At 39.3% G+C, this 13,743-nt stretch overlaps 1 protein-coding gene across 26 annotated transcripts in view; it reads right to left on the minus strand.

Annotated features, from left to right (window-relative positions):
• The window catches only part of LOC105464528 (RNA binding fox-1 homolog 2), a 296,663-nt gene that overhangs the window by 217,248 nt on the left and 65,672 nt on the right, over positions 1–13,743 (minus strand). For 2 of the 26 annotated variants that reach the window (XM_024787574.2, XM_024787572.2), the window contains exon 1: positions 10,828–10,961. The exons of 21 other annotated variants lie outside the window; for them this stretch is intronic. In XM_024787574.2, coding sequence (XP_024643342.1) covers positions 10,828–10,869 — 42 coding nt within the window. In that variant the 5' untranslated portion in view covers positions 10,870–10,961. Of the gene's footprint in view, positions 1–9,546; positions 9,772–10,827; positions 10,964–13,743 lie in introns of those variants that run through there. 3 more of the 26 variants (XM_024787571.2, XM_071080517.1, XM_071080520.1) reach the window with 3 other exon arrangements.

Here is a 13,743-nt window from a genome sequence, read left to right on the forward strand (position 1 = left end):
TTCCTAAGAGCCAATTTCTCATCACTTCAATCTCCTCTTATGATAAATAATTCTTTTTTTTTTTTTTTTTTTTTTGAGATGCAGTCTCGCTCTGTCACCCAGGCTGGAGTGCAGTGGGGTGATCTTGACTCACTGCAAGCTCTGCCTCCCGGGTTCATGCCATTCTCCTGCCTCAGCCTCCCAGGTAGCTGGGATTACAGGCGCGTGCCACTAGGCCCAGCTAATTTTTTGTATTTTTAGTAGAGACAGGGTTTCACCGTGTTAGCCAGGATTGTCTCGATCTCCTGACCTCATGATCCACCCGTCTTGGCCTCCCAAATTGCTGGGATCACCATGCCCGGCCCTTTTTTTTTTTTTTTTTTTTTTTTTTTGAGACAGAGTTTTGCTCACTACCCAGGATGGAGTGCAGTGGTGTGATCTTGGCTCACTGCAACCTCCACCTCCTGGGTTCAAGCAATTCTTCTGCCTCAGTCTCCTGAGTAGCTGGGATTACAGGCATGTGCCACCATACCCGGCCAATGTATTTTTAGTGGAGACGGGGTTTCTCCATCTTGGTCAGGCTGGTCTCAAATTCCCAACCTCAGGTGATCTGCCCGCCTCGGCCTCCCAAAGTGCTGGGATTACAGGCATGAGCCACCGAGCCTGGCCAAAAATTGTCAAACAAGCAACAAAGTTGAATGAATGTCCCAGGAAGCACGCACATGCCCCCGCCTCCGGCTAGATTCCATCTGGCTTTCTCTCAGCTTGCTGCCCTGGTGGTCACTAAGGCAGAAAGACTCCAAACATATTTCCTCCTGAGGACATTCAGGGTGGAATTCAGTCAGAACGCACCTTCTCCCTCCCACAACTCACATCCCTCATGCGTGCCCCATGCCCTAATGCCTTTCTTTCCTTCTTTCTTTCTTTCCTTTTCTTCCTTTTCCTTCCTTCCTTCCTTTTCCTTCCTTCCTTCCTTCCTTTCTTCCTTCCTTCCATCCATCCATGTTGGTCTGGCTGGTCTCGAACTCCCAACCACAGGTGATCCGCCTACCTCGGCCTCCCAAAGTGCTGGGATTACACGCATGAGCCACCATGCCTGGTGGTAAGTAATTCTTTATATTAAATTCCCTGTCCAAAGTACTGTGTAGTCTCTCTCTCCTGGCTGGACCTGGACTGATACAAGTGAGCTGAAAAAAAATGTTAAGAGCTACTTACTATACATAAGACAGACATTATGCGTAGTGTTTTATAAACATTATCACTTTTAATTCTCACTAAAACCCTGTGATATATCACTTTATAGTAAGGAAACTGAGGCTCAGAAAAACTATACAATTTTCCCCCCATATTACAAATCCAGGTCTGTCTTACATTAAAGTCCCTGCTGGCTTTCTACTATGGTGTTTATTTTTCTTCACAGACCTAAGAACATATTTTTAAAAGAAACTGAACATTTATGTGCAAAAAGAATGAACATAGCAGGTCTGACTGCTATTCTCAGAGACAGCAGCTTGCAAGGTTGGCCTTAGCTGGTATCTGGGAACTGAAGATTTTACAAGGGTTCTATCCCCAGAACCGATCAGAGTGGCTCTTATCTGTTAATGCCTGCTTTCCTTTTGGGAGTCTGGAATTTTGATATGTGCTAGGGTTAGGGTGCCTATGTGAACAGCTCCCCCTCCACCACCATCCCCAGCCAATAAAATCTCAGCACTAAGACTGTAACAAGCTTCCCTGGTAGACAACACTGTCAAAACTTACTGCTGGAGGAATCAAAGAAAGTCCTGTGACTCTACTAGGAAAGGACTTTTGGAAGCTTGAGTCAGGTTTCCTCTGGACTTCACCCCATGTACCTTTTTTCTTTGCTGACATTGCTTTATAGCCTTTTACTAGTATAAAGCATAGCTATAAGTAGGACTACATCTTAGTTCCGTAAGTCCTAGATAATTCACTGGACCTAGGGTAGTCTTGGAGACCCCCCAAAAAAACCTATAATACACCAAGTACTTTGTTAAATGCTGAGGACACAAAGATGAATAAGGCCTTTGCCCTCAAGGAACTTTAGTCTATTTAAATTTCCATTCCTTCATTCCTATGATCATCACTTCTTAGTCTGTTCACCACTTAAAATAGATTAGATTCATTTCCCTGAGCTAAATTTCATTCTTAGTGCTGAAGTGATGCTAAATAAATATTTAATAAGTCCATCAGCAAAATCTGAGATACAAAGCTCTAATAGACTCAAAGGCTACACATACTTTCTCTTTACTTTCCCTGTCTTATTGTGTTCCTCATTAAAAATAAATTGACAAACGCTTGTACATTGCTGGTGGGAATGTAAAATGGAGCAGCTGCTATGGAAAAGAGATTGGCACATCTTCAGAAAGTTAAATACAGAGCTCCCATATGACCCAGCAATTCCACTCCTAGGTATATACCCGAAGAACTGAAAACAGGTACTCAAACCAATACTTGTACACAGATGTTCATGGCAACACTACTCACAATAGCCAAAGAACAGAAACCCAAACATCCATCAAGGGATAAACAGATAAACAAATTGTGCTATATACACACAAAGGAATATCATTCAGTTATAAAAAGGAATGAAGTACTGATATATGCTACAACATGGATAAACACTGAAAACACACAGTACTAAATGAAAGAAGCCAGACATAAAAGGTCATGTATTATATGACTCCATTTCTATAAAATCTCCAGAATAGGTAAATTCATCAAAACAGAAAGCAGATTGGTGGCTCCCAGCAGCTGCAGGGAAGGGGAAAGAGAGGATGATTGCTTAATGGATACGGGATTCTTTTGAGGGTGATGTAAAAATGTGAGCTACATGGAGGTAGTGGTTGTACAGCACTGTGAATGTACTAAATGCCACAAATTGTTCACTTTTTTAAAAGGTTAATTTTATGTTACATGAATTTAACCTCCATTAACATTTTTTTGAAAAGCAATGCAGTATACACCACAGTACAAATGAAGACTTCCTGTTGTTGTTTGAATAAGTACTTACAGCTTGAGATAAAATCATCAGTGACTGCAATAAATATAGATTCAAAAAAGTGCTGTATCTCAATATATACTCTGGAAAACTGAAGATTCAAAGTGGTTCTAAGCAACGACACAGATACTGATGCAGTACAGCCTATACACATTTTTTCCCAAAAAGAAAAAATATTTCTAAATTACATAAATTAATACATATTCTAAGTAGATATTTGCCTATTTCCTTGACATCCCTAAAAGCTTAATAGGTTAGCCCTTCCTTTCAATGGAAAAACAGCATAAAGCCTTATATTCATGGTTTCCTCATATTCAGGCACATATAACACACACACACACATATATATATTTTTTAAGTCTGGAAGTATATATCCCAAAATGTTTACAGTGGTCATATGTCTTGGTGTTGAATTTGGATTTATGAGTGATATATGTCTTTGTGGGGGGAGGAGGTTTCTTATCTGTATTTTCTAACCGTTCAACAAATGAACATGTATTATTTTTACTTAACTCGAAAAAAATGGAGATAACAACAATACCAACCTCAGGGATGCTGTGAAGATTAAATGAAACAACAGACATAAAGCTCTTAACACAGAATTCAGCACAAGTACACAACAACTGTCAAACAGTATGGATGGTATTGTTTCTGATTTTGTAAATACTCCTCAGGATTCAGGATGTATGTCTTAGTATCTAGGGCAAAAGCACTCATCTTCATCCAGGCCTGGATCACTTCAAGCTTAAATTACTCTAACAAGAGTCTCTTGGCTGGTCCAGCTAAGAGCTGGCCTCCATCCACCCCTGCCCAGCTTTCTTACCAGGGCCAGGGTTAACTACCTAAAACACCACTCATAACACTTCCATACTAATGGCCCTCCACTGTTTACATGATTAGGTTCCAAATATCCCAAGCCTTGCCCCACTTGGTTATTCTCTTTTTCCTTCTCATTTATTCCTTCAGCAAACATTTACTGAGGGACGTTTATGTGTCTGGAACTTGGTAGGAATGCAAAGGAAAATAAGTTAGGGATTCTTTTCTCAAAGAACTCACAGTCTAGTATGAGAAAGAGGCATGTAAACAAATACAATATGAACCATGTAATAAAATGTAAATGTATGGCCCAGAGAGAACAAGTGTACATGGTTGATAATCAAGTGAGAAAGGCATAAAGAAATTACAAACAGGAGAACTCACAGTAGGTAAGACTTGAATGGGGTTTGGAGGATGACCACAAATAGCTAATTTCCAGATAGAAACTTTACTTAATTTACTTCACACCTTGGCATATTCTCAAACATCAACTCGAGCAAAATTCAGCAAAATCCCACCTCCCTTCACAATGCAATCCTCTAACTCTTGCCCACTCTCTTTCAATTTGTGGGTCAAGACCCACTCATGACTTATAGAACCAATTTAAGAGGTCTCAACCACTACTGAAATAAAAGATTAGAGAATTAGAGCTGCAATTCTTAAACTTTTTTGATTTCAGAATACCTTAACACTTTTAAAAATTACCAAAGATTCCAAAGAGCTTTTGTTTATGTGGTTATAACTACTGAGATTTGCCTATTAGAAACTAAAACGGAATAATTTTAAAAATATGTTAATTAAGTACCAATAATAAACCACTATGCTAGTCTAAAAAATGTTATGAAAATGGTTTCATTTGTAAACGAAACCAGTGAGAAGAGTGTCATTATTTTACATTTCTAAAAATATTTTTAACATCCAACTTAAACAGTGGTCCCCAATCTTTTTGGCACAGGGACTGGTTTCATGGAAGACAATTTTTCCATGGGGGGTGGGGTGGGGGTGGGGATGGTTTCAAGATGAAACTGTTCCACCTTAGGTCATCAGGCATTAGATGGAACAGGCAACCTAGATCCCTTGCATGTGCAGTTCACAGTAGGGTACGCGTTCTTATGAGAATCTAATGCCACCATTGATCTGATAGGAGGTGGCGCTCAGGCAGTGGTGCCTGCTGCTCACCTCCTGCCGTGTGGCCTGGCTCCTAATAGGCCACAAGCCGGTACTAGACTGTGGCCTGGGGATTGGAGATGGAATGGGAGATGGCTGGATTCTCATACTTGCTTCTGCATTCAATCTGTTTCAACATTATTCTGAAGTATATGAAAGGTGTTTGGCATTCCACGGATCTATATGTTGAAAAGGCAAGGTATTTTACTAGTCTTTTCACCTATCTCTAGATATGCTTCTTTAATAGTGTACCAAAGGTTAGTTGCAACGTAGCATGTGAAACCTTATCAATGAATTTTTTCATACTGTTAATATAAAAATTCACTGGTCTTGTACTTTGAATGGATTTTTTTGCCTATGTATAATTTTGCAACATTATGTATTGTTCATTTATAAAATACAAGTTCACTAAGTTAAAAAGATCTTCCAACTGTTGACACATCTCATTACAGAACATCAAAAAATTCACATTCACTAATATCACCACCAATCTCATCAGAAAAGTCTTTTAAGGATCAGAGCTATCAAGCTCATAGCCCAGGATACAAGTTTTCCAAAACTCTAGTTTTTGCTTGAAAGTTCAAATTTTATCATTGGCAACAAATATCAGTTTTTCTTGAAATGACAGGCTCGCTTCATTTTTTTTTTTTTTTTAAATTAAGACAGGGTCTTGCTCTGTTGCCCAGCCTGGAGTACAATGGCACAATCTCAGCTCACTGCAACCTCCACCTCCTGGGTTCAAGCAAGTCTCCCAACTCAACCTCCCAGGTAGCTGGGACTACAGACGCATGCCAACACGCCCGGCTAATTTTTGTATTTTTAGTAGAGACGAGGTTTCACCACGTTGGCCATGATGGTCTCGATCTCTTGACCTCGTGATCCCCCCGCCTCAGCCTCCCAAAGTGCTGGGATTGCAGGGGTGAGCCACTGCACCTGGCCACCTTATTCATTTTTAATAAAACGCTGAATATCATAGTCTATCAGCTGTTCTTTCAAATAAAAATGGCATCCCATGAAAAAAGTTCAGCTGGCAACTCAATCACAGAAGCAGTTTTCCTTTAGATAACTGTCATACTTAGTATGCAGCAGAAGTGCTTTATTTGTATTACCCATTTTGTCACAGAGATTATTAAAAAGATTCATAATCAAGGATGGAGAATTAGTAATAGTAATAATTTTTACTACTTCAGCAAGAACACTCTGAAGTGAAACTGGCTTCTCCCCTTCCTTAACGGCAAGTGTCTGGTGGTGAAGAATATAATTATTCAGTCATCATTCCATTCTTTGGTACAGGCAGTTTGTGGCATAATAAGCCCATGTCCTAGTTTTGGCCTGTCACAATAGCATGTGCAGTGAGATATGGGGAAAGCACAGTTGTTACAATCACACTGATCCATGTCTCTGGTAACCAACTAGCTCTATGGCTGTGGAAAGCTAATTCATCTCTCAGCCTCAAATTCTTCCATTTTAAAATGAGAATACTACCTCATAGGATTGTTACAAGAATTGACATAATACATGCAACATAGCTTACACAGTGCCTGTTCTTTAATGGGGCAGCCCTGTTAACAATAATGATAAGAAACAATATCTTAGTTGTACGTAACACTTCACCACATATCAACACACAGGCAGTTCTGACAAGTACAGGACCACAGATGATGAGGGGACCCACAGAGATCATCTAATTCTAATTCAGCTACTTTCCTTGCACACTCCTTACCTTGCAACCATATTCACATAGCACAGACTGACCTTACAGATAAGAAAACCAACATACCACAAGGTTTTAAATGTCTTTCTCAAGGTTACAGAGCTAGTAAGAAGCAGAAATTGGTGTCAAGCACATCCTCCTACTCATAACAATTATTCCCTTTTGATTGATAAGGGAAACTCAGGTTCATTCCCTTGAGTTTCAAGTGACATGTCCAAGGTCACAAAAATGGGCCTGGAACCCAAGTCCTCTCATTTGGAGTTCTTCCAACCGTAACTTAGAAATCTGTCTAAATATATGATTCACTCTGTGCAATCACTGATAATTATCTACATCTGGATCTGAATGGAATAACAGACTAACAGACACAATTATGTGAATACTCATTATGACTAAATATGCCAATTGATAACCACCAACAAATCAGTTTGTGTTGTGATATTTCAATCTAAACTGGTGTTTCACTAAACTGAAGACTTCACAAGCTTTGGCATTTAAAAAAACAAAGATATGTCTTAATTAGCCTCAGAGTACAAAAGAAATACATTTCAAAGGATCATTCTGCAACTTCAAAAAAGTCCCTTTGAGATAGGCTATGTCTCTTTGAGACAGTCTATCTGAGTTGACTATCACAGTCCAAACTTAAATTAACAATTCTACCCAAAAACAGTCATTATAGACAAAATAAATTTTATTTTAATTGATAGATATTATTTCAATTTGGTTTTATAACGGTCTCTTCACTCACACTGCTATTGAACATGATGTTAAACCAGCTCTGTTGTTTATTAGAGGAACAACTTAGGACAAGTTACTCACCTTTCTGGGCCTCAATTTTATTTTCTGGTCTATAAAATATATATGATCATGTCTACACCTTGCAAGGATGTTAAGTTTAGGAACAAGGTATACAAAGCACCTGAAAGTATACCTACCCCATAGAGAAAAACTATCACTGTAACAATTTTTATTATATGCTTTGAGTTCACAATACTGCCTATCCTTAAGTCCATTAAGATCTGAGTAAAACTGGACCTTTCTATTTCCTCCTGCTGCGGCTGCTTCCAATGCCCTGCTGGCCACAACTGCCAACTCTCTGACCTAGACTCTCTGCCACCTACTTCTAGTGTCCTCAGAGCAAGTCCCTGAACTTCCTTTTATTGTATTAATTCCCTCGTCAGAACGAAGATAATGCTCATTACTTATCAATTCAGTGATCTCCTGATAATTACCATGTAAATTCTTGCTTGGAACCAATCTAGAAGACTTTAAACAACTTCAAACCGACCGAGGTTTTTTTTCTTGATGCCAAGTTTTAAAAACCAGGAATTTCATTTTTTTAAACAAATGGTCAACTACTAAGAATTCATAAAAGGGCTGCCTCTGTGATATCTCATTATACTTTGATTCTTGTATCAACTCAATTATTCAACTCCTTTAGTTCTTCATCTTCTAGCCCTTAGATAATAGTCTCCATTAAGTAAAAGGCATTTTGCAGAAAGAGGCAGAGAAAACTATATATATATATATATATATATATATATTTGTAAAGCTTAGTTTTCTGCAAGTACAATTAAATACTCAAGATAGCTGGGAGAAGGGCAAGAAGAGCCCACAGAGATGAGATGGTACTGAGATTCCACTGGTGGCCCTTTCTGAGGGACTAGAACTACGCTACAGATTTATCAATGAAAGGTTGAAGGCAAGGGGAAAGGAAAAGCCATTAACATATGCAGGCACTGCAATGTGCTAGATAATTTATATACATTATTTCTGGATGTCATTTCCATTATCAGGTAAGGAGAGTGAGACTCAGAGATTAAATGACTGGATCAAGGCCAAATAGCTAGTAAACAGTAGAGCCAGAGCCATAATTATAACTGTTCTTTCTGTTACATGCTACACAGCAGTTTAGTCCAGAAAAGCATTTATCCCTAGGCCAAGAAATAGGGAAGGTAAGTGTATGATCATCTACACACTGGCTTAGCCAGACTGTTTCCCTTCCAGCAATGGGAAACATTGAGAGATAATTCATCTTTAACCTGTGGTTATCGCCCAATTATTCACACTCGTAGAAGAAAAGCAGTGCTTCTCAAATGTTAGCATGCAGACAGGTCACCAGGTATCTTGTTAAAATGTAGATTCTGATTCAGTAGGTCTAGGATGGCCTCTGAGATTCCTGCATCTACCAGGAAATGAAGCTTCTAGTGCTGGGGCCATACTGTAAACAGATTATACTCAATGGCTCCCAATCTTGACTGATCATTTGAATCACCTGGGAATAATTTAAAATCTACAGATCTCCCTCCTTGATTCAGTGGTGTCTGGAATGAGGTCCAGGTTGACTTCAACACAGTCATCCCTTGATGTCCATGGGGGACTGTTTTGAGGACCCCTCTCAGACACCGAAATCCACAGATGCTCAAGTCTCTGATGTATAATATAGCACAGTATTTACATATAACCTATGCATATCCTCCCAAAGCCTTTAAATCATCTCTATAATACCTAATACAGTGTAAATGCTATGTAAATAGCTGTTATTTAGTATTTTTATTTGTATTATTTTTATTGTTGCATTGTTATTTTTTTTCTGAATTATTTTCCATCTGTGGTTGGTTGAATCCACAGATGTGGACCCCACAGATATGACAGGCCAACTGTACAGAATAGGGACTACTGAGCTATACTATCTCCAGGCACATTCTACCTCAGAATTCTGTAATTCAAAGAAATATATAATTATTAACGACAATAACCACAGCAAGCACTGACTGAGAACACACCAAATGTCTAAGAGCTTTACATATTAGCTCACTTAGTCCTCGGACCACACTGTGAGGTTGGTACTTACAGCACTATCATTCCCATTTTACACACGAGGAAGTCGATGCACCAAGAGACTAACTTGTCCAAGGTCAGTGACTGAATTGCAGAAGAGGGGTTCAGACTTCAGCCAACCCCATTCCAAAGAGTCTGTGCCCTCAGACACACCATCTAAAGCTGCTTCCCACATTGCCCAATGGTAATGTCACTGATTTTAACAGATACACTGGAACAAATCAATCCAAATGGGTCACCCCATAAGATGTCGCCCTGGGAAGGCTATGTTCTTATTCCTCAGATGCTACCATCATTCAAAACACGGCACTGCTAAACTAAGTATTTCAGGAGCCCTTCATCTGAACATGAAAATGCCTTCAGAGCCTAAACCCACGACTTGAAGCATCTTCAAACGGGGTAAAAGCTCACCATTTGAGCACAGATTTGACTTTTTGACAACATCACAAAATCAGGGAAAGCCAATTCAAAGAAACCTAGTATCTTTCAAAAACCTAGGTAGGTATTTTTAAAATGCAAAATTCAGTGTTAGGTATTGAAAATGTTTTCCTCATCACTCATCTCTAAAGCCGATTCCGAATGTGAGTTCTTTATGTTTTGCGCAATGGTTGTTATCACCAGCCAAGGTGACTATTTTGAAGGGCAATACTCATTTGGATGCACAGGTTCTGTTATATTTGTTTAAAAAAAAAAAAAAAAAAAAAGCAGCCTCTTAGTCATACCAAAAGAGACACATTTGCCCTTCACTATCAGCACAAACATGCATGTGTTCAGAACAACTGTCTTGAAGCATGCAGTTTTCCTTTCTGCTGAAAAAGCAACTGCTTTGATATTCTTTTCAGATTATTTTTAAGTGTGTTTTATTTATATACATCCATCCATATAAAAATAAATACCACCAGCAGGCATTAATGAAGCATTTAACTGCATGCAGCACCATAAAAGGTATTGTACAAAGGCAACTATACACTAAAATATGCGCACAAACACCCTCACATACAAGGGATAAAGGCACACACAAATACTTCAGGGATACAACTATAAAAAGATATTACATTTCTACATCCAGATGAGCTCCTTTGTTAAATAAATGTCTTTTTTCAACAAAGAAAATATTCTGCAAATTTAGAATGATTTCCAGAATTTTTTTAAATCAGGCATTAATGCAGATCAGCACAATTCCACACGACCAACCTCTCTGCTTGAACTGGACTCCCCACACCTTACTGAAGCCACAATTCCCCTGCACAAACTCCCACTCCACCACCCCCCACACACCCAACTCCCCACCAACCTCACAGGGGTTCCTGGGCTGGTCCATGGAATCTGATGACATCACTCTCTCTTCCTTCCTGGAATTCTAAACCCTGCTGCTCTCTCCTTGCACACAGCTACCATCTCCATGGCAACCTCACCTCCTCCTGCTTCCCTATTGGCTTCATGGAGCAGGATACACAAAAAGGTTTTCCGTTCTCCCCACACCACCCGCCCCAAAAAGACGATGCTTTCAACAGGAACCTGAGCTAAATTTAGCTACTTGGGATTCAGAGTCCTATGACTAAGAAAACATACAGAAATGTCCTCCTTCCAACACTGTATCCTCCCCTCAACCCCACCCAAAAGTGGCTGCTTCACCTCCTCCTCTCTGGCCCCCAACCCAAAAGCAAGTAGTGATATCTGCTGAGCATTAAAAACAACCAAGCCACCTGCCTCACATACAAGGTATGCAGAGAGAAAATTCTCATATTCACCTCCTCCCAAAAGGAGAATTTTTAAAAAGAGAACAAAAAACTATGCAAAAAAACAGTTGAGCCATTTCAGCTGAACATCACAGTGTTCAGCTGTTTCTTTCCGTCCTAAGCCAAGGATTGGGAACTCCACGCCTCAAGGCAGAAAAGTCTTTAACCTCTTAGAAGACAGAATTCTCCTGCTATTTGCTTGATATGACTTCCTCCATCATAGGAGGGATAAACGCGGAGGAGAATTAGGTAGAAAGACTGCACACTTCAGTGATTAAACACACTAAGCCTGGAAGCACAAATACTGGGTACAACTTTCCATCCAACAGACTGACCTACTATGTAAACTTAACAAATTCTCACATACCTCATCTAAAAAGCAGCTCCTACACAGGGATATTATAAGAATTACTGACAAAATTAATGTAAATTAGTTTAGGTCCCTGTGCCAAAGGGACTGAATCAAGAGTAAGTTGGCATTATTGGTAGTAAAATTCCTGTGGATATTAATAGATGCTAATAATCCCCAGAGGAAGAACACAAACTTTTAGAAAATTATCCTTTCATAATCATAGATATACCATAAAATACACATAACTTCTTGAGCCATAGGCAGTTCCTATAAAGGTTTCTACTTCTGGTAAAAATCCAACTCTACTCACCTCATACGCCAGCCAATTTGTGACTACTATTTTCTTTGCTTAATCCAAACTCTAATTTTGAAATTGTTACTCCTCACTCTCCCTAAATAATGACTAAATATGGACCAGGGCTTCATTCTCTGGCTCAGATACCCACTTCACAGTCTAGAGAAGTAATTCCTTCTCAGAACCATATTCGATAGCTGAGCACTGAATCAATGCAGTGGCTACGTCCTATACGACTCTGAAGGACAAAGCATCAATTGTGACCAAGTAGTAAGGGCTCCAAGCAGGTCAGAGCCTTGTAGTAGGAAAGGGAGAAAAGGAATGGATACAAATAAGGCACACCCAGGAAAATTATATTTTCAGTTTGCAAGGCAGAGACCCAGCTCCAGGGCACCAACTCTCCAGAAAAAAAAAAAAAAAGACATGAAAGGAGAATAATTTAGTGTAATAACAGTCATCTACCCCAAAGAAAACTTAAACAATTTAGAACAATTAGAGAAGTCAAAAGAGTCAGATGCCTCTAGTTAACACACAGGCATCTAGAAAAAGCTTTACAACTGTTGTGGAAAACAGCAAAGGATGAAGTACATGCTAACAACTGAAATCCATACTGCAGTGCAGGGTAGCGGGCAATATGACTAGCCCACCTCTGAGATATCTGTTTTCTTATTTCGCTCCTTGTTGATTCAAACAAGCCATTCCTTGTGTGAAAGCATTCCTATGGACACAATGGTTCCACAGGCTAAGTATTAAGTATGATAAGCACTATTCTGAAGGACCTTAACACTCTTAAAAACAGTCACCTTATTCTACAAAGGGGAGACTAAAGCAGTTTCTGAGATTGCCCATCAAATCAATTACTAAACTTGACTTATTATGAAGAAAACTATCAGCAATGGCCTAGACTAAGTGGAATGTTGCAAAACAAAGCTCCATTTATCTACTCTTTCACTCAAACGTGCATTAAGGGCACTTATTATGTGCCAAGAGTCTTATATGTGTCAACGCTATTTCACAAAAATAAAAACACCAACACTAGTATATATTCTTTTTGTTGTTGTCACTGTTGTTGTTGCTGTTGTCACAACAGAGTCTCACTCTGTTGCTCAGGCTGGAGTCCAGTCATGCCATCTCGGTTCACTGCAACCTCCGCCTCCCGGATTCAAGCAATTCTCCTGCCTCAGCCTTCCAAGTAGCTGGGATTACAGGTGAGCACCACCACGCCTGGCTAATTTTTGTAGTTTTAGTAGAGACAGGGTTCCACCATGTTGGCCAGGCTGGTCTCGAACTCCTGCCCGCCTTGGCCTTCCAAAGTGCCAGGATTACAGGTGTGAGCCACTACACCTTGCCTAGTATACATTCTTACTCCACTTTGCAAACACAGACACAGAGTTCCAGTGATGTCAAGGTGACCATGGTTATATACTCATTATTTCATTTTTTTAAAAAAGCCAGGATTCTAACCCAGATTTGTTTGGATTCCAAAGCCTAAGCATTTTTCCACTTAGCTTCCTGTTTTCAGATAGTGAGGGTTGGAAAAAAATCTAGAAATCATCTTATATCTGTGTTCTCTTATGCCATCAATGAAGTATAGGACACTTGACATCAAGGTCAAAGTCATACTTTTTATGTATTACTAACAGTATTAAACTCTAAGTAGGCACTCAATACTTATTAATTTATTATTCTAATCCTATTATTCTAAACTTCTAGACAAATGGCAATGATTCTACTCAGATCTTTTTAAATTAACATTGGCTTGAGAAATTACATGCTGAAATGAAATGACAAAACTTCAGATAACATTCTGGAATTAATTTCACA

Source organism: Macaca nemestrina, chromosome 15, assembly GCF_043159975.1.
Source record: "Macaca nemestrina isolate mMacNem1 chromosome 15, mMacNem.hap1, whole genome shotgun sequence".
In the NCBI taxonomy this organism is placed as follows: Eukaryota; Metazoa; Chordata; class Mammalia; order Primates; family Cercopithecidae; genus Macaca; species Macaca nemestrina.